Source organism: Thunnus maccoyii, chromosome 11 (genome assembly GCF_910596095.1).
Source record: "Thunnus maccoyii chromosome 11, fThuMac1.1, whole genome shotgun sequence".
NCBI lineage: Eukaryota > Metazoa > Chordata > Actinopteri > Scombriformes > Scombridae > Thunnus > Thunnus maccoyii.
This window is the reverse complement of record NC_056543.1, coordinates 3,416,746-3,440,673: the sequence shown is the minus strand read 5'-3', so window position 1 is coordinate 3,440,673 and position 23,928 is coordinate 3,416,746. Positions and strand designations below refer to the sequence as shown.

At 37.8% G+C, this 23,928-nt stretch overlaps 1 protein-coding gene across 2 annotated transcripts; it reads right to left on the bottom strand.

Annotated features, from left to right (window-relative positions):
• Positions 1-859: 859 nt before the first annotated feature.
• LOC121906865 (butyrophilin subfamily 3 member A2-like) lies at positions 860-19,318 on the bottom strand. 2 transcript variants are annotated; one of them, XM_042426051.1, is made up of 6 exons: positions 19,196-19,318; positions 18,858-18,901; positions 14,765-15,130; positions 14,370-14,660; positions 13,746-13,844; positions 860-1,242 (listed from the first exon to the last, which is right to left on the bottom strand). In XM_042426051.1, the coding sequence occupies exons 1-6, from the start codon at positions 19,204-19,206 to the stop codon at positions 1,022-1,024; spliced, it is 1,032 nt and encodes a 343-aa protein (XP_042281985.1). In that variant the 5' UTR covers positions 19,207-19,318; the 3' UTR covers positions 860-1,021. The 2 variants fall into 2 exon arrangements, with proteins under 2 accessions (XP_042281985.1, XP_042281986.1); XM_042426052.1 differs by lacking the exon at positions 860-1,242 and adding an exon at positions 10,480-12,239.
• Between the last annotated feature and the right edge of the window lie 4,610 nt (positions 19,319-23,928).

Sequence of the window (23,928 nt, the reverse complement as noted above, 5' to 3'; positions counted from 1 at the left end):
TTAAGTTTCCTTAAGAAATATAGTCGTTTTGAACATTTTTTACTAGGGCGGAGATGTGTGATGTCCGTGACAGGTTCTCTGTGATGCTGATACCCAGAAACTTAAAACTGTTCACCTGCTCCACCTCTGCTCCACTGATGTAGACAGGGGTGTGTGTCTTCTAAAATCAACAATTGGCTCCTTGGTTTTGTTGACATTGAACAGTAGCTTGTTCTCTGTGCACCATTCTGCAAGATTGTTGATTTCCTCCCGATATGAACTCTTATTGTTGTTTGAAATCCAGCCAACAGAGTTCTCTCCACATCGGGGTTGCAGTCATGAGTGTACAGCGTGAATAGTAGGGGGCTGAGCCCACAACCCTGGGGGGCTCTGGTGTACTAGAGTGTCTGGGGTCTGTTTGTGAGGAAGTCCAATATCCAGTTGCAGAGTGTGGTACTCAAGCCCAGAGTTCTACGTTTTCCAATCAGTTTCATGGGGGAGATTTTATTAAATGCTGAGCTGAAATAAACAAACAGCATTCTGATGTAGATGCTCTTATTTTCAAAGTGAGAATGGTAATTTGTCTGGCTGCTGATATTTGTTGTCCTGTTGTTAGGGATTTAGCCAGGTCAGAACAATGTCATGATAGAGGTCATGGCCAGATCTCCTTCACTTCACTTCAGATTAGGGGTAGCAGACAGATTGTTTTACATTCATCGTCCATGGGCATGCTTGTGTGTTTGTGTTTGAGAAGACATTGTTGAGTGCTTCAGGAGACATTCTCATGGGTTGGCAAAGAGGGCAAACAACTACATCAGACAAGTCTCAAGATTATTTATTGTACCAAATACATCTAATTTCTTGTATAGGGCCAGGGTGTAGAGCCCTGCGCAGGACTGTCTCCTTAATCCCGTTCCTGCTGGATTTCTGACCATTACCGACGGCTCCTGCAATACTTGGATTATACTCCCACCCGCACCCGCAAACACTCTGACCATTCCAACAGGTTCTCACTTCCAACTCGTCACATACCGAAGCTTGGTCAGGACCCTGTGGCGTCACTTTTTATCGCACTGGGTACCCCTTTAGCGTCAGTTTTCAATGTCCATCCATCTTGATTGTTTATTAAAACTTTGCCCTCAGAAACATCACCTTCTGATGAGTTGGAAGAAGCAACAGGAGCATTTCTGCCAGGGGAGTCTACAGTGGCTGCTGAGTCTTCTTGGTCTTCTGCTTGCTGAGGCCCCTCTTGTGATTCTTGACCTGGAATTAAAGGGAAATGTTTCAGTCATGAGGGCACAACAAAACAGTGGTGAGTCTACTGATGTTTTACACCTCTCTAAATGATATCACATGATGTAAAGGTTTGTCACAGTTCATGTAGGAGATGAGTATGTTTTGAATTTGACATCAGGTTAATGAGAACCACTCACAGGAATTGAGACTTGTTTCACTTCTTATTTTTTCTTGCAGTATGGATGCTACCTACACCGTTTAGTCTATTCTTTGCACAGTACCTTATAATATACAGTTTCCTGCCATAGTCCTTTAACTTCTGTTTCTGCCTCCCTGCCTGCACCAGCTCTGATCCCAGATTTGATTTATTTGTCTTTGTCACTTTCTAAGGATGTTGTGTCATCTGAATCTTCTTTGCTGTCGCTTTATAGCTTTGTTTTCCCTTCTGTATCAGCAGTAACAGCAGCAGTGGTGTCCTCATTAGAAGCATCATCTGCAGCAGCAACGTGCCTCCTATAGAAACGGCAAGACAGCATGATGGTTTAGTAAAACTCTGCCTTCAGAAACATCACCTTCTGAGGAGTTGGAAGAAGCAACAGGAGCATTTCTGTCAGCTGGAACTCCATCAGCAGCTGAGTCTTCTTGGTTTTCTCCAAGCTGAGACCTCTGGTTCAGATCTTTACCTGGAATTAAAGGTATATGTTTCACTCATGAGGGCACAACAGAATGGCTGTGGGTCTATTGATGTTTTACACCTCTCTAAGTGATATTACATGATGTAAAGGTTTGGCACAGTTCATGTAGGAGATGAGTATGTTTTGAAGTTGACATCAGGTTAATGTGAACCACACAGAGGAAGAGAGACGTGTTTCACTTCTTTCTTTTCTTGCAGTATGATTGCTACCTACACTGCTTAGTCTACTCTTTATACAGTACCTTATAATATACAGATTTTCTAACTTCAGTTTAGATTCATTTTTAAGCCTCTTTGATACTTTTATGAGTAATATCATTTACAGGAGCGAGACTATTTCTTATGAGAGCTGTAAATCTGATTCTGGTTATGACCACAGTGTTGGGGGTGTGGGAAGGTCAAATTATTTTATGTGACAACAATTCTGCTGTTTTTGTATTACCAAGGAGATCAACTGCATCAAAACAAACACACCTAATTTCTCCATGAGCTGTATCAACTCTCCCAGCTTGCAATCATAAGTATTGATGATTAAGCCAACAGTTTAATTATTCTAAAACCAATATTTCTCCCACACTAATATTCATCATGACATTATTTTATCATATAACCTTTGTTTCCTATTTGGAGTCGTGTTAATAAATTTGTGTTTAAATGAGAATTGTTTCATTGCATGTGTCATTCCAACACATTGTTCATGTAAAGGAACAAAATTAACATTACTCGGGTCCCAGTGCAATAAACAATACACAATAAATTGCACACATAAGAAAATGAATGCACAGAGTAAGCAAACAAGTGTTTTAATGAGCTTTATGTATCTAAACTAAAGTTTCTTTTCTGTATATCAAACTGGACTTCACATTGTGCATTGCATTCAACCTCCACTGTTACATCATTTAATCATTTATTGCACACGTCACATTTAATTTTTTCTCTTGTCACCTTCATATATTTCATACACTTCATTTCTTTCTCCATAGCACAATCCATATTTCCTTTGTACAGTCAATTATACAGTTTTATTTTAAGTTTTATATCCCTTTTCACAACTATTAATATTTCATCTGAATAACAGATTTAAAATGTTTAATTCAACTTTAATATTGCTTTATTTTGATTGTTATTAGCTTACTTTTGTTATCTTTTTAGACTTCTATGTTGTATTTGTGTGAGCAAACACCAAGACACAGTCTTTGTATGCTGCATACTTGGCTAATAAAACTGATTCTGGTGACTTTCTGGGTTCATTTCCTCTTAACAACTCTGTTATATTATGTGGGAGTGACTTTTGCATTTTTGATCACTCTGAACAATAGTTATGATAACATCGTACTCACTCACTGGACACAGAAAAATACTCATATATTTGAATGGAGAGTGTGAGTGAACCGATAGGTGCTCAGGCCCTAATAAAAGAAAAACTGCAGTACAGAGCTACAAATTTTAGTTTTGATGGTATTTTTCTACAGCACTTTATCACTAAACTGTCACCCTCACTCCATTTTTTCCCTTCCCCTCATAGGTCATCCCCACTACTGAATTATAAATATAAGACCTATAATTATTGTAAAATAAATGATAATAACACCAAACTTCATACAAAGTTTGTATATAATGTACTGTATTTATATAGGCATTTCTGCTGTATCCTACAAAAATGAGCTGCACTCAACCCCCACACCAGTGGTGGCTGGTGACTCATAAAATTGGGGAGGACAAGAGGAAAACCAACATGGAATCTTACAACAAACCGCATCAAACTATATCATTGTCCCCCACCTGATGAAATCGGAGGGGTGGGGGGCAATTTTATATGCCAATAAAACAATTTGCTTTTAAAAACAAAAACCCCTGAGTGGTGTAAAGGCTGCTTCTTTAAAGACATTTAGCATATACATATTGTTTCTAAACAAAGAGCAGCTCATTTTAGCCATGGACTGGTTCAGATGTGTGATTTTACCAACAAAGTGAAATTCAAATGTATAGTATTGTTCTATTGTGACAACAGATCTATGTTCTCATCAAAAACAGACAAAATATCACATGATTTACACGTGTTTCCTATGTATTTTCTTAGTATACAGAAATATATAAAGTAGCACAAAGCTTAAAATGTGATACAGGTTCAGATCAATGCTGAATACTAGAAAGACTGAACACTAAAAACATTCACAGATCTAAAAGTGTAGGTTCACATCAGAAAGTATTAATGCATGTATCAAATACATGACTTACACACTCTTATCTATGTGCACGACATACAAAATATAGTCTACAAAGCTGACATGTTAACACTAGGGGTGCAACGGATCACAAAACTCACGGTTCGGATCGTATCACGGATTTGAGTCATGGATGGGATAATTTTTAGGATCAGCAAAAAAAAGGGGGGAGACAAATAAAACTTTGTTTTCTATTTATTCTGTAACACACTTACAGCACGAAACAGTAATGATCTTCTGCCCATGGTCTTAAATGAAAACATTCAAGACAAACAACATTTGAGATGTCTAATGGTTAAATAAAATAAAATAAAATATATGAAATATTCAATGCTCAATTATTGCAATATGAGTCATGATACCTTCCTCTTTTAAACACGGTAGTGAATGAAACAGCCTCTGTCCACATCATCAAAACTTGATGATAACTTAGAAACATGAACACCCGTCTTGTCCTGCAGCTTGTTGAATGTGCCACCCAACAAACATTCACCGCTAACGTCAGTTAGCAGCTAGATGCTAATTAGCTTCTCAGCTGCAGCACATCAAACAGCATGTAAGCATACCTACAGATGTCACTTCGGACCCGTTAGATGCTGGTTTGATTGTTACCCTTCAAAATCCCTGTTAGCGACATGCTGTCTGCCCATGACTTGTACTTACAGCAGTTTATTTACTTTGTCTTAAATGACACATTAAATTTTGCAAGATAGGCATTAAACCAGAGGAGAGCATTTTAAGATAGACCAATAGAATAGAGCTTATCAAGGAGGAGGTAGTGATCAACCAAATCAAAAGCTTTGGAAAGATCAATAAAAATTGGACCTGTAAGTAGGCCTTTATCAAAGGAGGAGAACACATCATTGGTGAATTTTAGCAGGGCTGTTGTGGTGGAGAAATTAGGTCTAAAGCCAGATTGGGTTGGAGATAGAATATTGCACAGATTGATGTACTGATATGATTGATTAAAGATAAGTTTCTCAAAAATTTTGGCAATGGTACAGATAATAGAGATTGGTCTGTAGTTATTCACATCTAGTGGATCTCCTCCTTTGAAAAGAGGGGTAACTCTAGCACATTTCCATATGGGGGGAATTGAACAAGTAGATAAAGTCATATTAAATAAATCAGCAAGGGGATACATTAGAACATGAGCTGCAAGTTTAACAAATTTAGCTTCAAAACCATCTGGACCAGCACTACTCTCTTTTAACTTATTCATAACATAAAAGACATCAATAGGAAGAATTTTTCTAAAGAAAAAAGAACCGTTAGAGGTAGTGCAGTTTAAAGAGCCAGCCATATCAGAAGAATTAAAGTGTTGGGAACCACAGAATAGATGAGAAATGACGGTTGAAAGCTTGGGAAATAAGTAGAGGATCAGTGATAGTTTCATTATTTATACGTATCCGATTTAAGAGGTTTTTGTTAGTTTTATTGAGAAATCCAGAACTCTCATTCATACTCACACTTTTCCTGTGCATTTAGGAATTATTTGCAACATTACAGGTGTATTTGCATTCAGTTTTAACATCAAATTAAGTGGTTTAGATAATCTGGCTAATTTGTCTGGCTGCTCATGTTTGTTGTCCTGTTGTTAGGGATTTAGTCAGGTGAGAACAATGTCATGATAGAGGTCATGGCCAGATCTCCCTCATTTCATTTCAGATGAGGCATTGCAGACCGATTGTTTTACATTCACCTGCTTGTGTGTTTGTGTTTGAGAAGACATTGTTGGGTGCTCCAGGAGACATTCTCATGGGTCAGCAAAGAGGGAAATCTCAAGTCCCATCAGTGAAGTCTGACATTCATTATGAGTTTGTGTATTAATTTTACATGTGTGGAAGTGAGCTATTACCTCAAGTGAAACTCAAAAGGGAGTTAAATCAAAATGAAGACATTATGTCATAAAACTCAGACAGCATCTGATTAATACAGACCTGTTTTTAATGTTCAGACAGTTAGCATGTACCTCACTTATTTTTTATCACACAACTACATCAGACAAGCCTCAAGTTTATTTATTTTTCCAAATACAAACAGCTGAATGTCATCTAATTTCTGGTATAGAGCCAGGGTGTAAAAGACACTCTCTTTTAAGAGCAGGGTTAGGGTTAGTTACTCACGAGACCTCAGCTAAACGCTGTCATGTTGGAGTTCTCCCTGCAGAGCGAGAGGGTCACCTCCTTGCAGCAATAACATCACTACCCACACTATATCTAAATAGTCAGTAAAAAACATTTGATACAGCTCAGAAACGGTAGTTTCACCACTGAAAACAGCATATACAGTGACTAAGAATAAAATGACAAAGAAATCCCCCCTTAACGATCATATAGTCACATATTCTGTTTTAAAAAGTTTTACTTGTTAATGTCTGATGACAAATCGTTCCATATTTTCATTCCTCTGTACAAATTTATAAAAGGGAGCATATTAGTTAAATTCAGCAGAGAACATTTTTTAAATGACTTATTTCATATTTAGTCAGGAAAGCCTGACAGCTGGATTACAATGAAAATATGAGGGTGTTAACAGGTGCTGGAGGTTTGAAAGTAGTCCAAGATGACCCTTTAACAGGCTATCTGTAGAGGAGGTCCACTCTGTCGGCTGAGGGCACTCGTCCAGTTTTATAGTGCGGCTTCAGTGCCCCGACAACACATACACCTTTCAATCAGATATGCTTATTACAGGTTCTATACTGAAATTATACTTCTATTACAGGTGCAGCAGGTCAATTTCAATTTGTCCAAAACTGTTTTAATAAACATTGCATGTTTATCCTTAACAATTTCCATTATAAATTTTCAGTATAAATACATTTAGATCTCATGTCAGCCCTTAAAGGGCTAATCAGAAGTTACAACTCAGCTCAACTGACAATCATCATTATGTGTTTTAGTTAATTGTCATTTTTCATTGAGTCTTTACAGAAAATTATTTTAGAGGTAGGTTTGGGTGGAGTGTGTCTCGGGCATACTAGCTGAGACCTTTAACACCGTCTCTTGGCTGAGGCACACTTGAAGGCTACTGCTGGGTTTGTGCAACTGATATCACTCTACCTGCAAAACACCCAAAAATTAAGAAAATTTAAAAAGTGAAAAATATAAAAAAAATAATCACACAGTTTCCATCAACAATTTAACAATAAATACCATAAGTAAGTGTAATCAGAGTATTCAAATCAAAACTTTGCCTTTGGTTAAACACTCACAAGAATTAAATTTCCCTCATTGTGAATTTAACTCCTTTTCATTGATCGCTCCAAAAATCAAACATGAATCTAAGGAGCAAGGATACAATGAGTATAAACACAGGATCTGTCAGGAGAGATAAATGCTCGTGGGTGATAAGATGATGTAAAAACATAACACATGAAATAACAATAGCATGAAATCACTAAATATCAGATCAACTTCAATACAAAAGGTTCAAAATGAGTAATCACCAAGTTTCATATACAACAAGGTCAGCATTGATTCATCTGCGAAAGGTGAAGGTTGGTTTCCTGGTCGTCTGAAGAGTTTGTTGTGGTGGGGGAGGCAGTCTAGAGATGAAGGAGTCCCAGTTCCTGAATCTTAAGAATTAATCAAACTCGAGTCTTGTAGTCAGCGCTCAATGGGTAATTGTGTCTAAAAAATTTGTAACCAAGTCACACTCACTTCTCTGGGCTGTACCACCCTGTGGTTGTGTAACAGAAAGGATGTTGCACCTAACCACAAATTTGCATTATAACCGTCGCTAAGCAACGGAATAACAAGATATGTTTGTAAAGTCACAGAGACATTCAGCAGTGTGGAGAGGCTCAGATTACTCAAATATCTTTCTTTTTTTTCTTTAATGTTTGTCATTGAGATTGAGATCAGCCAGAAGATTTTCCAAACATTTTCTTGACTTTGTTTTGTTTTGTTTTTCTTTTTGTGGAGGCAGCAGCAATTTTACTATATAAAAAGTGCCAAATAAGAAGCATGAGGGAGGATTGCATATTGCAACATGCAGGAAAAACATACCCAGACTGGTTTAAATTATTCTCTGTATGTCCTGCAAGTCAATATGATGCTCCATGTGATGTTATCTTGAGGTTAATTCATAGTGGCTGCATCAGGGGGCCGCGCAGGTTTGTCATGATTTGGGCCATGCCATCTCACTATGGCACATTCAACTTTACAAATAATGCACTCACCAGGTTCATATATTGACCAGTCTAATGGTTACTGTTGCTCTTCTCTGAGACATCCCTGTTCTGCCATGGCCTCTCCTTGGAGGGCTTTATCCCCTGAGCCAGGACTAACAAACCTCTGAAAGAATGTGCTTGTGGTGTCTGTGGCAGGGTCATGATGTCTCAGTCTGTCTTTCCAATCTGTGAAAAATGAACTGGGCCGAATTTTTTTTAGCATAGCGGTATAGTTTGGATTTATCTCCACTACGGTGTCTTCCCCTTCAGTTAACTTTCCTTCTGCTCATCAAGACTCTATCACTGACCTTAAAAGCAAGAGGCCTTGGATTAGGTTGGTTTTCAGCTTTAACTTCTTTTAGCTTTGGAGCCTGAATATGTTCATGCAACAGAACCAATCTTTCAGGCATGTCCCAATCATTAGGTGCATTTTTTATCAACCAATCTTTTGCAGCTCTAACTGCTCTCTCTGCAACACCATTTGTTTCAGGTTTGTAAGGAATAGATTAAATTTGTTGTACACCATGAGACTCTAAGAGCTGCGTTACATAAGGGTTTTTAAAATGCTTCCTATTATCTATTCTCAAGGATTTGATTGTAGGATATTGAATCAACAGCTCTGCTGATCTGGCAGAAACTGTATTTCCTGTTGCTGCTCTCACAGGGAAGGATGCGCTTTGCATTAGAGCTATTGTCTGCATAGATGAGGAAATACTTGTTACCTAAAATAGATGTGCGTAAGAAAGGCCCTGCAACATCTGCACTGCAGTGTGTGTAAAGTGTCTCTAGCACCAGGTAAATCCAGACCTGTGCTCTTAAACCATTTTATCACTCTGTCTCCTCTGATATGTTCTAACCCTTTGTGTATTTGCTTTAACACGTTCATTTGGTCAGGCTGCAGTACTTTGGTTGGACCAGTTTTTCCATCTTTCCACTCATTAGGCACAATCAACCGCAAAGGCCCCATTATTACCATATCTCTATGGGCTGGTTAACATTAAGCCTTTCTTTCCCTTAGGATGCACTAGTTACTTTAGGATTTTATCCTTTTTTTAGCTTGGGCCTACTTCTTTATCCTTCTCTTCCTTGACCATTTAACTTATCACAGAACGCTTTGTGACCTGCCTCTTGGTGCTATAGGATGCCCTAACAGATTCAGCTATAGAGGATTAAGAGTTGTTCCACACCAGGTGCCTTTCAGGTTTACATTGCTCGGTAAACTTTTGCTCTAAGTCACTCTAAGTACCTGTGGGTGCTTCACTCCTGTGGTTAATTGTTGAATGCCGTCCCCTATATTAGTGCCGCTTCTTTCATAATTAAACGTTCGAGTGACATGTCTAGCAAGGTTGAGTATCAATTATAAAATCTGCAGGCCTCTGGATTCTCTTAACTCTTCAGAGGTCCCTGTTGGGCCGCCATGTAATGGTTTCTGCCTGTTACAACCGATACCCCCTGCCAGTGTGTATAAGGCACCAGCAGGTGGCTGTCTACCTCTGACCTAGGTATCGGACAGGTTCCCAAAATCTACATGCAAGACCGCCTTCGCCTGCTTAGGGAACCAATATCAGCTTGGTTTCTATAATCACCAGCTGTCGTTGAATCATTAATTTCAGCCTGTTTAGTAAAGAAAGCCTGACAGCCGGATTAAAACAAAAGTGTGTGGGTGCGAATAGGTGTTGGAGGTTTGAAAGTAGTCCAAGATGACCCTTTAACAGGCTATCTCTAGAGGAGGTCCACTCTGTCGGCTGAGGGCACTCGCCCGGTGTTATAGTGCGGCTTCAATGCCCTGACCCTAACATTTTTTGCCAATTCAACACATAGAGTAAACATTTCAATCAGATATGCCTATTACAGATTCAGTACTGAAATTGTACTTCTATTACAGGTGTATCAGGTCAATTTCAATCAACAGATCTAAACCTGTCCAAAACTGTTAATTAATAAACATTGCATGTTTATCCTTAACAATTTCAATAATTTTTCAGTATAAATACATTTAGATCTAATGTCAGCCGTATCTCAGGGGGCATCTTGCTTACCTTAAAGGGCTAACCAGAAGACCTCAGAGATGAGCACAAGTCAGGAACTTTGGTTGGAGTGTATGAAAATACAAACCAGTTTTATTTATTTATTACAAAAACTAGTATTACAAAATGTAAAAAGTAAATACATCTTAAACTCCATATATGGTCACCAACCAGAACATCAGCAAACTATTGGATGATTTTTGTGTACATTGTACAGAACATATAGTTATTTTCCAAACTTCACAGACACAGATCAGAGATGTATGTATTTGTCTGTGTCAGGTGCAGAAACCACAGCTTGCTTTGCAGGCCACTGGCTTCCTGCTGATCTAAGAAGGAGTGTTAACTTACACAAAAGTTTAGTAACAGTTGAACTTACAGTATTTTCAATCATGTTTTTTTAGTTAATTGTCAATTTTCATTGAGTTTTTACAGAAAATTATTTTAGAGGTAGGTTTGGGTGAAGTGTGTCTCGGGCATTCTAAGTGAGACCTTTAACACTAGCTTGGACATTTTTTCATCATACCATAGACCTTTGTCAGCTTCGGCTAGCTAAAATATGACACACACTCAAGTTAGAAACAACACCTTGAACAACTGATGTAATGTCTTTGATGTAATATTTGTTATTTACAGTGAAAATGTTGTCCCCAAGGGGAAAAAAATGGCAGCTAGTAGCAGTGATAACACTAACACAGACTACACAGACAAAATACATTGAATGTGTCCAAAATCATCAACATGGGTTAAAAGCACAGAAGCTGCCTTCACAAAAGTAATGTTAGCATAGAAACAATAAGGTCATACTAGCATAAAAACAAGAAAGTCACATTAGCAAGAAGATAAGTAACGTTAGCATAAAAAAATAATAAACGTTAGCATGAAAAACAAAGTAATGTCAGTAAAGTAACTGTCATGAATGAAAGTTAGGACCAGAAGATCCTGTCGGCTCAGTTTATTATTTATGTCTGTAAGATAGACATCTACAGACATTACAGTACTGTTAGCATGCACTGATTCTGATCACAGTCATAACATTAACAAAAATCCTGCTGTTTCCTCATACTATACTCAACACTGACCTGCAGTGTATACAGGCAATACAGGATTTAATCAGTATTATTGATCAGGCACACAGGATTATGACCAGAAAGCATGTTCACCTTTCTTCACAGATTTTTCTCTCTGAAAATTTTTTAAGAACAGGACGCATTTTCCACCCAAAGCCATCAGTTTATACATAAACACACTGAAACTACATGTCAAACTGATCACTAAAGCACTCTTCAATAAACATCCATAAACACTCAGTAACAGAGTGAGCTGTCTGACCTTAAACTTAACGTTTCTTCCTGCAGTTTCAGTGTAAAATCATCCACTTCCTTCATAAAATCCTGGACTTTGACCTGATCTCTGAGGCTAACAGCTAATTCTGAACTGTGAGCTAACTGGGAGGTTTTCCCTTCTTGAGATAATGAACATTTTCCATCCATTACTTCTCTGATTTGTGCAGTTTAAGGAACAAAATCAACATCAAACGTTGATCTTCTCATAAGCTCTCAGTCATTCTGGTTAACTTTCTGCCCCCCACCTGCACACATCTCACATGTGACGCTCCTCGTAAACCCGTCTATTAAGCAGGGAGGGATAGTTCATGTGTTTCACTCTTTTTGTAATTAGGGACATAGAGTGGGACACAAACACAACTCGCTTAATGGCTTAGTTTTCTCTTCTGTATCAGCAGTAACAGCAGCAGCAGTGGTGTCCTCATTGAAAGCACTGCCTGAAGCAGGATCCCGCCTCACATTGTCTAGTAAAACGTCCTCAGAAACAGGAGCATTTCTGTCAGAGTCTTGAGTCTTCTTCATTCTCTACTGGCTGAGACCCCTCTTGTGATTCTTGACCTGGAATTAAAGGTAAATATTTCAGTCATGAGGGCACAACAAAATAGCTGTGGGTCTATTGATGTTTTACACCTCTCTAAATGATATCATGAGATCAATGAGACATGTTTTTTATGTGCAGTATGGATTTAGTCCATTCTTTGTACACTACCATATACGATACATATTTAACTTCTGTTTTAATTTATTTTTAAGCCACTTTGATACTTTTATGAATAATGTCATTTACAGGGATGAGATAGTTTCTTATAAGAGCTGTAAATCTGATTCTGGTTATGACTGCAGTGTGGGGGGTGTCACACCAACAGCAGAGAGGTGATGACATTAAATTTCCTTTTGTGGTCAAGCCTTCAACATGATGGTATGTTCTTAGAGATACAGTGGTAATAAACACACTTACTTAAACTTACCATTGTAAGCAGACCTGTTAAATTTGAGCATTCAAGTTCATTCTTGACCTTTAGGAACAGTATGTGTAACAAATAATCTCAGCTCAAAAGGTCCACTGACTATTTAGAGCTTTTAACTGCATCTCACCATCTGTCCTAAGAGTAGAACTTCAGTCACATGATAATAGAAACAGACAACATCAACATCATATTCGAGCCTGAATCTGATCCAGAATATGACTTTCAACAACACCAACGACCTCAACAACAAAGATTACAGAACGGACGGCTGTTTATGGACATGCTCAACAAGCTGACATCATCTCACCTGGAAAGTTAAAAAAAACTTTGCAAACGAAGCGTCCAGGGCAGCTGAAACCTGGGTTTTGTCTCACCGGGAACATTTTTACATAAGTTCAACTCAAGTTTTGGAATTTTGACCATTTTTAACATCCAACATCGTAACAGTACATGAATGTTAGAAAATCACAAAAAGCAGAATATGCCCCCGATAACATTTAACCAACACTAAAATCTTTCCTTAATCTTAAACAAAGTGCTTTTGTTGCCTAAACTGAAGCACACGCAGCAGTCAGGATGTGAACGTTTACACCTGTTGTGCAGTATTTAAATGTAACTTCAATCTTCAGATGTTCTGTGAACATAATCCAGGCAGAGATTATGTTCAGCATGGCAGCATTACTGGAAAAAGTTGAGTAGTGTAGAAACGTCATTTCTAGGAGATAGAGTCACATGACCGAAGATTGACATGTGATGACCAATCACTAGAGGTCACCTGAGCAAACTCAGTTAGCTGATGTGAGATGTGGTTGAAAGCTCAGAAGAAGCTATTTAGTGGACCACTCAGCTTTGATTGTTTTGTTATATCGAACTGTTGTATGTTTTTGCTCAATACCACTGACAGTATGAATATAGGATATTCTTGTGGATAGAATCAGAAGGTGGGTACATCTGCACATAAACTGTTTTGTACACAAGGTGTCTGTGTGGTATTTGAGTTCATGGTTTTTCACAAGTTGATGATATCTTTATATCCAGCAACAAAAAGATAGCAAATAACAATCACAATAGAGAATAAATAAAAACAGTTACTCACGTCTTCTGTAGAGAAAACACACAAATAATAACAATAATATGGCAGCAACAACTCCAATTGATACACTTATTGTAGAACGATTCCTCAGATGGGCCTCACCTGTAAATTAGGAGACATAACAGAGTAACAAATTATTTTAACATGTTGCAATAATATAAACACATCTTTGAACACGTCAATATCTGCTTTTTGTTTGTCTTGTTTGTTTCTTTTAATGTTTAACATCAACCTGTCCAGGGACTGCAGCTGAAAATTTGCCTTTTGGCTAAATCTGACTCATTTACATCATGTTGATGTTAATTAATGTTTGTTGTCCCTGATAAATAAATGCATAAATTAAAAAAAATGTACTAATTGCTTGCTATGTATTACCACAACTAAATATTCCATAAGCTGTCCAAATCTTCAGTTACTTATGTAATACAGAAATCAAACAACTGAAACTGCTTATAGGTTATTTAAAGTAAGTTTCATTATAGTTTATTAAAGGTGAATTGGGTTTACTAGAATTACAGTACTGTGCAAAAGTTTTAGGCACTTTAGATGTTTAGATTCTTATCCATAATGCAATACCATCAGGGAAGCATCTTATTATCTTTATTTATCTGTATCTGTATCACTCACCAGGAGCATCAATCACTGTGGTGTTCTCAATGCTCTGGTTGGAGTGAGGGTTATACACGAGGCAGGTTACAGACTGCAGCTCTTTGACACTGACGGTGCTTGTGACAGAGAAGGTTTTCTTGGTTGGATGCTGCTGATGGGACGTCTGAGCATCCTTCAGTTTCAGTTGTTCACCGCTGGATTTGTTTTGACCAGTCCATTTCACTTCAGGTTTAGGGTATCCTCCATGTGCCGTACAGGTTGCACTGTTTAATGTGCTGTTAATGGTCAGGTTAAGATCTTGGTAGGCAGCTGTGGGTGTGTCAGAAAGCATGATGGTTTACACACTAGAGATATTTATAGTATTTTAATGTGTATAGATTTTGGTTTGAAAGCAAGAAACTACTATTCCATACCTGAGACCCGCAAAGAGGATTTGCACTGATGTTTAAGCTGTTTAAAAACTTTTTCCTGTTCATCATAGAAATCAACATTGGCCCAGAATGTTTTCTGGTCATCTCCAACACTAACATTGTTAAGTCTAATAGAAATATTTCCAGAACTAAAGTCATTATTGAAGACTTGACACCTGTTCCTGTATTCATCAGCTACTGGTTGTGTTTCCCCACTTTTGTCCCAGTGGAACAAAAGTTTGTCAGACCCATGCTCCTGCCAGTAAAACCATTTGATGCTTGTTGAATTCACTGGTAGTGAACAGGGAATCAGGACGGACCCTCCGACAGTGGCATTGAGAGGGACAGGTATCTGACCCATGATGGGTGCTAGAAAAGAAAAGATTGAGATATAGTAAGAGTTGTCAGTAAGAGGAGAAATGATGTCATCCTGACTCATCAAAACAGTGAGAAACTAAAAGGTAAAAACACATTGAAACATGCACATAAGAGGCTGAATTTCAAGAGAATCCTTTCTTCAGATGTCATACTGTACAGGAAGGGTGTCCTGCTAATTAAACTTGTGCAGGCATTTAGCTCCTTAATTTTTTAGATTTGATGCATTCTGTGTTAATTTGGAAAGAAAAAAATGTTCTCTGTATTTTTCTCTTAGTATCTTACTGCCAGGTAAACAGCCCCACCTCACCCCCCTCCCTCTGGACAGGATACTTGGTTCCTGCTAGCTGGAGCACTATGTACTATCATTGTTAGTTGTACACATTGTAGGGTTCAATTCGGAAGGCTAGATATAAATTAACAACTTATAATCGCTGTGTGAAAACAGTTACTCAGCTTCAGAATACAGTAACTCCCCATATAGAAACCCTTGTGACCTGCGACTGCAGATGAAAATTAGCTATAAGCTAACTCTGGTACAGTACGTCAAATGGTAACATTTATGTTTAACACTGTACATGGTCCCAATAAATAAGACAAATGAGTATGTTTATATATTTTATAACTAAAAATGAACTTGTTGGTCTTTTCTTGTGTTTGCATCTCAGTAACTTAACCTTAAACGACCTATACCCTTGCAAAATCATAATTAAGATCAATAACAACCATCATTCTAATTGACATCTCTTGTGTGGCCAACAAGAAGGACTATTTCCCTATTATTATACCTACTCTTATATGAGGTATGTTGCTGGACGAATAATTTCATATTTGAAGCATGCAATGATAATTCATAATTCCCCCATTAAATCATAAAACTATTTGTGTGCACAAATTCTACAGCAAGGTGCCATGCCACTGGTCCGACAGCCCACTATTTCGAAACTCCAATAGTTAAAAATGTCCCATTGGACTGAAAGCTCATAGTCCGACAGCCCGTTAACCCCGAAAACAAAAGCCCACTGCTCCGAAAATACACTGTGATGACCCCTGTTGTCATCTGGGAGTTTGTATGGTCTCTGATCAGTGTCTCTCCCCTACAGGTGACTAATTACCTTCACTCAATGCACCTGAGCCCGATACACTGCTGTTCCTTAAGCCACGGCTGTAGTCTCTCTTAGACTCTCGGCTGCCTTGCTGCTGCAGCTCTTTGTCCTCTCTCCCTACAGGCACCGGTTTGTTTTGCTTTCATGCACTTTACAACACTCACACACCCATATTCTTCACTCATGCATCACGTACTCTACTGATACCACTGACACCCACACCCTATACTCTAAATATTTAGTTAATTTGATTTAATAAATTATCTTTTGTTAAACATTGACATGGTGTGTTTCCCTTTTGTTGTGGCCACTTGAGCCAGGTTATAACAACACACTCTCCCTTGAAGTGCGAGTGATAATTTTAACCCAAACCATGATATTTCCTTAACCCTAACCAAGTGTTGTTTGTGCCTTAATCACAGTATTGTCACTCCATAAAACATACTTCTTTTTTTAACAAGCACATGAAAAGATATTAAGTTTAGCAATATGTTAATGAAGGTTTTCCTTCGACAGTAGGAAACAGATGAAGACTTTATTTGCCTCGTCATCAGTAACTTAAGCTGTAAATGAACTTTTGAAACAGACGTTTCACAATTCACTTAGTTCTTCTGATAAATTTGGTGTCATGTTTCACAAAGCAGAACTCTGATTTAATGAAATCACGTTATAAAAATTGCAGAGCAACGGGCCTTCGAGACAGTGCGCTTTTGTTTTTGGGATAATGGACCGTCAGACTGATGGCCTTTCAATACAATGAGACTTTTTTTTTAATTATTGGGGTTTTGGAATAATGGGCCTTCAGCCCAATGTTTGCACACAAAGCGCTACATTTAAATATCCCATCGGCCGCAGAGGGAGGAGGTCGGGGTGGATGGAAGATATCCACTAGATTCAGCAGACTCAATTACTGAAGCATCATATTAGTGTTTCACTGTTCATTTGGGCATCTGATTATTGTTTTAAGACAGACTTGAAAAACTGTGAATCTATCCTTTGACCAACATGTTTATCAGAAAAATGTAAAATCACCAAAATGTGGAGAAATATTGTTTTCACTAGATAGCAACAATATGCAGAATAGCCAAAGAACACACGGCTGTTTTTTATTATGTTTAAATTAAATAGCTGCTGGAGAAAAAAATGTATTTGCTCCAGGGTAATATATTTTTGTTTTTTCATCATCATAAAAAACAATCATATCAAAAATTAATCAAAATATCTGCAACTGTATGAATTTCCATCCTATTGACACAAACATGTTTCCTCCACAAACATCTATCTGACCGTAACCAGTCTGTTCAGCTCCTCCATAAGGAGGCGCTCTGGTAGTGGAAATATTGCGATATGTTGCAATATGGATTTTTTTTTTGTCCCACCCCTAATAACTAGCAAATGTTTGGAATTTTTACTTTAAAAAAATTGCTAAAACAGTTATTTGATTGTCAAAATAGTTGCTATTTAGTTTTCTGTCAATCATCTAATCGATTAATTGTTGCAGCTCTACTTTAAAACACAATGAAGACTGTTCCTGATTAATGAATGACTGTGGTCTATCATAAAAAGGTGAATGATAGTTCAGTTCCTGTTCTTTCATTGATAACTGGCTGTTTTGGCCACTGTGGCACTTTACACTGAACTACTCTCTTCAGACTAAGAAAATGATCGCTGTTATAGAGCTGCGAAGTGGGAGGAGCTATTTCGGGTTCCCCTCCTATTCATTTTTCCCATAGAGACTGTTACACGACTCACACTTTGAGCACTTCTACGGCTTGGATCGGCATTAAACTCTTCTAGTTAGGTCATCATAATGTTTACAACTTCAGTGATAAAGCATTTTGAATTCATTATACTCTGATTCATGTTCACAGCTTCTTCTCCATAGCAACAGCAGCTGAAGCTCATGGGTATTGTAGTATTCTTAGCTATCATGCCATGTCAAAAATCACGGACAAAATGTTATTTCTCAGAAACAAAGTTGAAATAGTTGAAGCTAGTGGTTGTAATATAAACCTGTAGGATCATTACATTATCTGGGAGAGTCCTGTGTTTCTATGTTTAGTAATATTGACAATGTCCTTTAAAGAAAATGAGAATACAGGATGGGGGAAACATTGCCGGAACCAACAATCCCTCCAACTTTGCAACTCTATTATTCTTTTGAGATGTTTCTAAACAAACTAACATGACCGTAATCTTTAGAGTGAATGTCAACCACTGTGACATGTGACTCACTGACCACACAGAGGAATAAGATATATCAGGCTTTGGATATGCACACAATACTTTTAAGTACGGTGAGTTTGACTCTGCATGTGAGATTTGTTGACAATAAGAAAAATATAGAAAATCTCAAGACTTATCCCTTTAGGTGTTTCATTTAATTAGAGGAGGCTGAGAGTCTGAAAAATGCTAAATTTAAAGAAAAAGCAATTAAATTGATTGAAGGAATTCTTGTTGTGGATGACCTGTGTTGTCTGAGTATCCATGACACTGACCTCTGCCTCTATACAAATGATCACTGTTTTGACACATCATTTGGTAAGATAAGTAGTGGTAAAACTACCACTTCCCTTTTATGCTGTGCTTTCAAATGATTCAGTGAGTGAACTTACCACACAGAAGTAAAATCAAGAGGCTTGAAGAAGACATGTCTGTACTGGAAAACAAAGAAAAAAGATCTTTTGGTGTCATATTGTGACAAAAACACATTACCAGTTTCATTACTTCATATATTCATTAAGTTTTATTATCAGTCAGACTAAATGTTTTTTGACACATAATATGCAAAAAGAGACAAGATCATACTTATTTCAAAACATGAAAATTCTTCTGAGTGAAGAATTTAAGATACTTCATTCCAGCTGTTTCCTTCAGTGTTGTCACTTATTAATCCCAATTCATTCAAGTTCATTATGTAAGTGCAACTTTCAAGAAATGAGACGACACTTACCAGAAATACATCTCACACACACACACGAGCAGCTGTTCCTCCACTTGGCAAGTTCACCTCTGCTATTAAAAAAAAGTGAGAGATAGTGAAACTACTTGCAGCAGCCAAGTGGCCCCTCCTTCCTTTTTGCCAACCAATTGGGTGTAACTCACAAATCAGGTCATGAAGAGGCACAAACACCCACCCGCACACACACACACACACACACACACACACACACACACACACACACATACACACACACTTGAATGCTTTCTGCAATTTACTCTGAATAAGAGTTTTCATTATCAGATCAATTCTGTCATGTAATGTGACTTTAAAACATAGTAACACTTTACAATAGGGTACTAGATCTGGGCAATATAATGAATTAATTTATCAGAATTTTTGTTCTTGCACAATGTGTAAAAATTGTGAGTTATTACAACATGCACAAGAAGTTGAATACTGCTATATCAGCCATTCTGAGTCCTGACAGTCTTGTAAACTGATATTAATAGTTACAGTACAAAAATCATATTCAAAACATCTTTATTGTCCATCTTTGTTGTTTTTGTCTTCAGCTTGCATGACAGTCAACATCAGATACATCACATCATACAAATCATATGTTAGTAAAATAAATTTTACACTCTGAACTGCTTAAATGAATAGAAATAATTTAAATTAACTCAAGACCAATTTAAGAAGCGCCAGGTACATGAGATTCAAAGCAATATCGTCATGTCCGTTCATTAACTGATGTATGGTATGTGGAAGGCAGGAGCTGAAAGTGATGATACAGGAGATGTCATGTATCCTCTAAGATTTTGTCTGTCATTCATACATACATGCACATCTGCTGCTCCAGGTGGCCGGCTGCCTCTGGCTCTCTCATAGTGAATTTAACAAAACACTGATCTGTTCTCTCGGTTTGTGTTTGTTGACGAGGTATCACGAGGTCAAGGTCAATTTTATTGTCTCAGTGACGTGAGGTATAGCAGGCAGCAGGATCCAGTCTGGGATACAGGCAGTAAACTCACTCTGAAGGTAAATAAAGGCCGAAGGTGCTGCAGCAGACTAGAGGGAGTTGTCTCAGTTGAGACTGATAAGTCTCCCTCAGCTAAATGTACAAAGGGAGCAGCGGCAAGACAGGAAGATCATACTATGTGATATGAATTATCGCTGTCTGGCAACATTGATTTTACATTCATAACATTTTTCCCAATCACTTGCAGGTTGTCACACAGAATTCAAATGTCAGTTCACTGAGTTAGGCTTGTTTGTCTAAATGGGTTAAACTGCTCTTCTAGAAAGCATGTGTAAAATACCCACATGTAAAAATACTTGAACCAACTGTCACAACCATACAAACATAACTTTCATAAATCTCTGTAATCTGCCATTGTTATTAAAGAAGTAATGAATATTTAGATTCAGTAACATGATCCTCCTCAGTTTTTTGTGTGACTTTTCTCATGTCATTTTCAATGGAGGAAAGTAACTTAGTACATTTACTCAAGTACTGTACTTAAGTACAGTTTGAAGTACTTTTACTTGAGTATTTCCATGTGATGCTACTTTCTACATTTCAGAGGGAAATATTGTACTTTCTACTCCACTACATTTATTTGACAGCTTTAGTTACTTTTCAGATGAAGATTTGACACAATGGATAATATAACAAGCTTTTAAAATACAACACATTGTTAAAGATGAAACCAGTGGTTTCCAACCTTTTTGTCTTTTGACGTCTTACAAAAAGCAGTGTGTAGTCGGGGTCACATTTCACATGTCTATGAGTTGTTAACAGCTCCACCAAATAGTGATTTTTCCCTCTAAACTTCTCACATGCTTTCATTTCAAGAAATGTTCAAATGATCCAATATTTCAGCAAAAATCAAAGATTAGAGAAAAAGTCCAAAAGACACTGTGACCTCATTGGCCTGAAGGGAATTTGCAGTAGTTTTACTTCCCTATTTACAGGAAGTCATATTATTCTGTTGTTACTGTTAATGATGCTTCAGTCGTGCCAGAAACTTGAACATGATGTGGTTTCAGTAACTCTATGACAGATTTTGACAGATTTTTAATCCTGTACAATGGCCAAAAGCTATGCACTGTGTACTCAAACACAAGATCATTGGGTCTGAACCTGGTGCTTTCTTGTAAAACCTCTCTAGCTGACAATAAAAGCCAGGGCAGCCCCTCCTCCCACTCAGCTTTTAGCTCAGTACAATAAGTGCAAATCAAAAATTTCAAATGCTGGTGAAATGACTCTAGTGCCCCATGACTCTGAGGATGATAAATTGAAGACTTATGTTTGATCTGGAGCTGTTAAAGACCCCAAACACAGAGATTAACTGACTGAGAGCCTTACTGCTGATCTGGCAGACATTGCACACAGAGGATATGCAGCTGGATATCTAGTCGAGTGACACATTACCGTTAGGAAGTAGCTACAGCCAGACTTTGAACGAGGCAGCGGACCAACACAGTCAATTATGACGTGTTCAAATGGCTGATTTACTGCTGGAATGGGTTGCAACAGCGCGGGTGTGAAAGCATGATTTGGTTTTTCTGTCAATTGGCAGATGTGACAGGTCTTTATGTATGTGGAAATGCCCATTTTTAAACGTAGCCCAAAAAAATGATGCAGGAGAAAAAGTTTTAAAAAGCCACTGTACACTACCTGCTCAGCACCAAACAGCAAACAGACACAGTTAGCTGTAGACTAGCTGGTGAACATAGTGGAGCATTTAGCAGCTAAAGAGCCAGATATTTCCCTCAGGAGTTGGTAGAGAGTAAAAACAGAGCTAGAAGAGAGTAAATATTGGACTTACATTCACCAGGTGGACAGAAACACGACTCCACATGAATGATAATGTTGCTCTGTAACTGCTGGATGTGGAAATGAACCATTTCAACATATGAAATTAAAAGCTGACAATGTGTCAGTGGTTTGTTCACTTCTTGTTTCTGCTGCAAACAAGTTGACAAAAAAATCAGTCAGTGCATACTTAAATAAAAGACTGATTGATTAGTAAAAAAAAAAAAAAAAAAAAAAAGGCAAAACAACCATATAATTTCCATTGGATTTTTCCAGCTTGGACCATTTAGGGATTAAGCTCATAACATCATCAAATTTAGAGGTTCTTCATGGTAAGCAGGATGCAAACACACACAAATCACACACACACACACACACACACACCCAGAATGAATATTACCTTATCAAAAGCATCAGCTGGGATAACGTGTTCATTCAGCATGTGTAGATATGATCAAAATCTAGTGCCTCAAGCAAAATGTAAAAGAGAGTGTTACAAGTGAACAGGAAAACCAAAATAAAGGCACCACTTTGTTCTGCCTGACTGGTTTTTCATGGAGGATGAAAAACACAAACACAAACCTACTGGACCAGTGTTTATCATTCCTACTGTATCTCCGCCAGAATCAAATAAAGGTTAAAGACAAATAGTCACACTGGGTGTGTGAGAGGATTTTCAGGTTGTGTTGAGAGCAAAACAAGCCTCCAGGACACCCACACACCCTCTCTCATGAAGACCAGGGCTCTTAACAGAGCGCGGCCTTGAAAAAGAAACTATAGGACGTAAACTGCCAGACGTCATTGCTGGGAGATTACCGACACAAATGTGGAAGTGTTTGTTGTGCGGTCAGGACAAGAGGGCAGACTTGGTGTTGTGGTCTTTTTTTTCATTTCATGCTCAACTCATTTTACAACGAAAATAACATGAAAATAGTTCCTTTTATTATATCCATTTTCCAGTCCTGCACCCAGGCAGTCCAACCCACTTCAGGACAGAGGAGCAATTTTTAAAAAACTGAAAACAGTCTTCAGCTCTCTTCCTGTCAGGATGCATGGAGCATGTGGCCTGAGAGGCAAAATCCAAGGCAAAAAGTCATACAACATCAAGTACACACATCATCTTTTTGCATGTCTGTCTGTCATGGAAGAGGGATCTTCCTCTGTTGCTCTTCCTGAGGTTTCTTCAATTTTTTCCCCCATTAAAGGGTTTTTTGGGGAGTTTTTCCCTTATCCAGATGAAGGGTCTATCACATATATTGGCTGTTTCCCTGCATGGGCCCCAGTTTTCCCTGCTACGAACATGTAGCATCTAGTCGGGGTTGTACATACTAGGGCTGCAACTAATGATTATTTTCATCATCAGTTAATCTGCATATAAATTTGTTGATTAGTCGATAAATCACTTTGTCTATAAAATGTCAGAAAATACAAAAAATTTCCTCGAGTCCAAGACGACGTCTTCAAATATCTGTTTTTGTTCGACCAACAGCTCAGAAAGCAAAGATTTTCTGTTTACTACCATGTAAAAGACAGTAAAGCCGCTCACATGCAGCTACATGCTCACATTAGAGAAGATGGAACAAGAGAAGATTCTGCATTTTTTATTAAAAATGGCTTAAACGATTAATCCTTTTAAAACTTTTGCAGATTATTTTTCTAGTAATTAATCAATAAACGGGTTGTTGCAGCTGTGGTACATACCAATACACACTGTACTCTATATAATACTGTATGTGTGAACCTTTTATTCCTGAAAACAGTGGTGTAATAGGGTGTAAATTTGAAGACATTTTTGTATTTCAGCTCATGTTTATACTCTTGACTCAGACATGGATGTTTTGTTTTGTACGTTTCATTTGGTGAAGATGAAAAACTTAACCAGAAACACTGTTTGCTCTTTGGTATTAAAACTGTTGTGCTATTC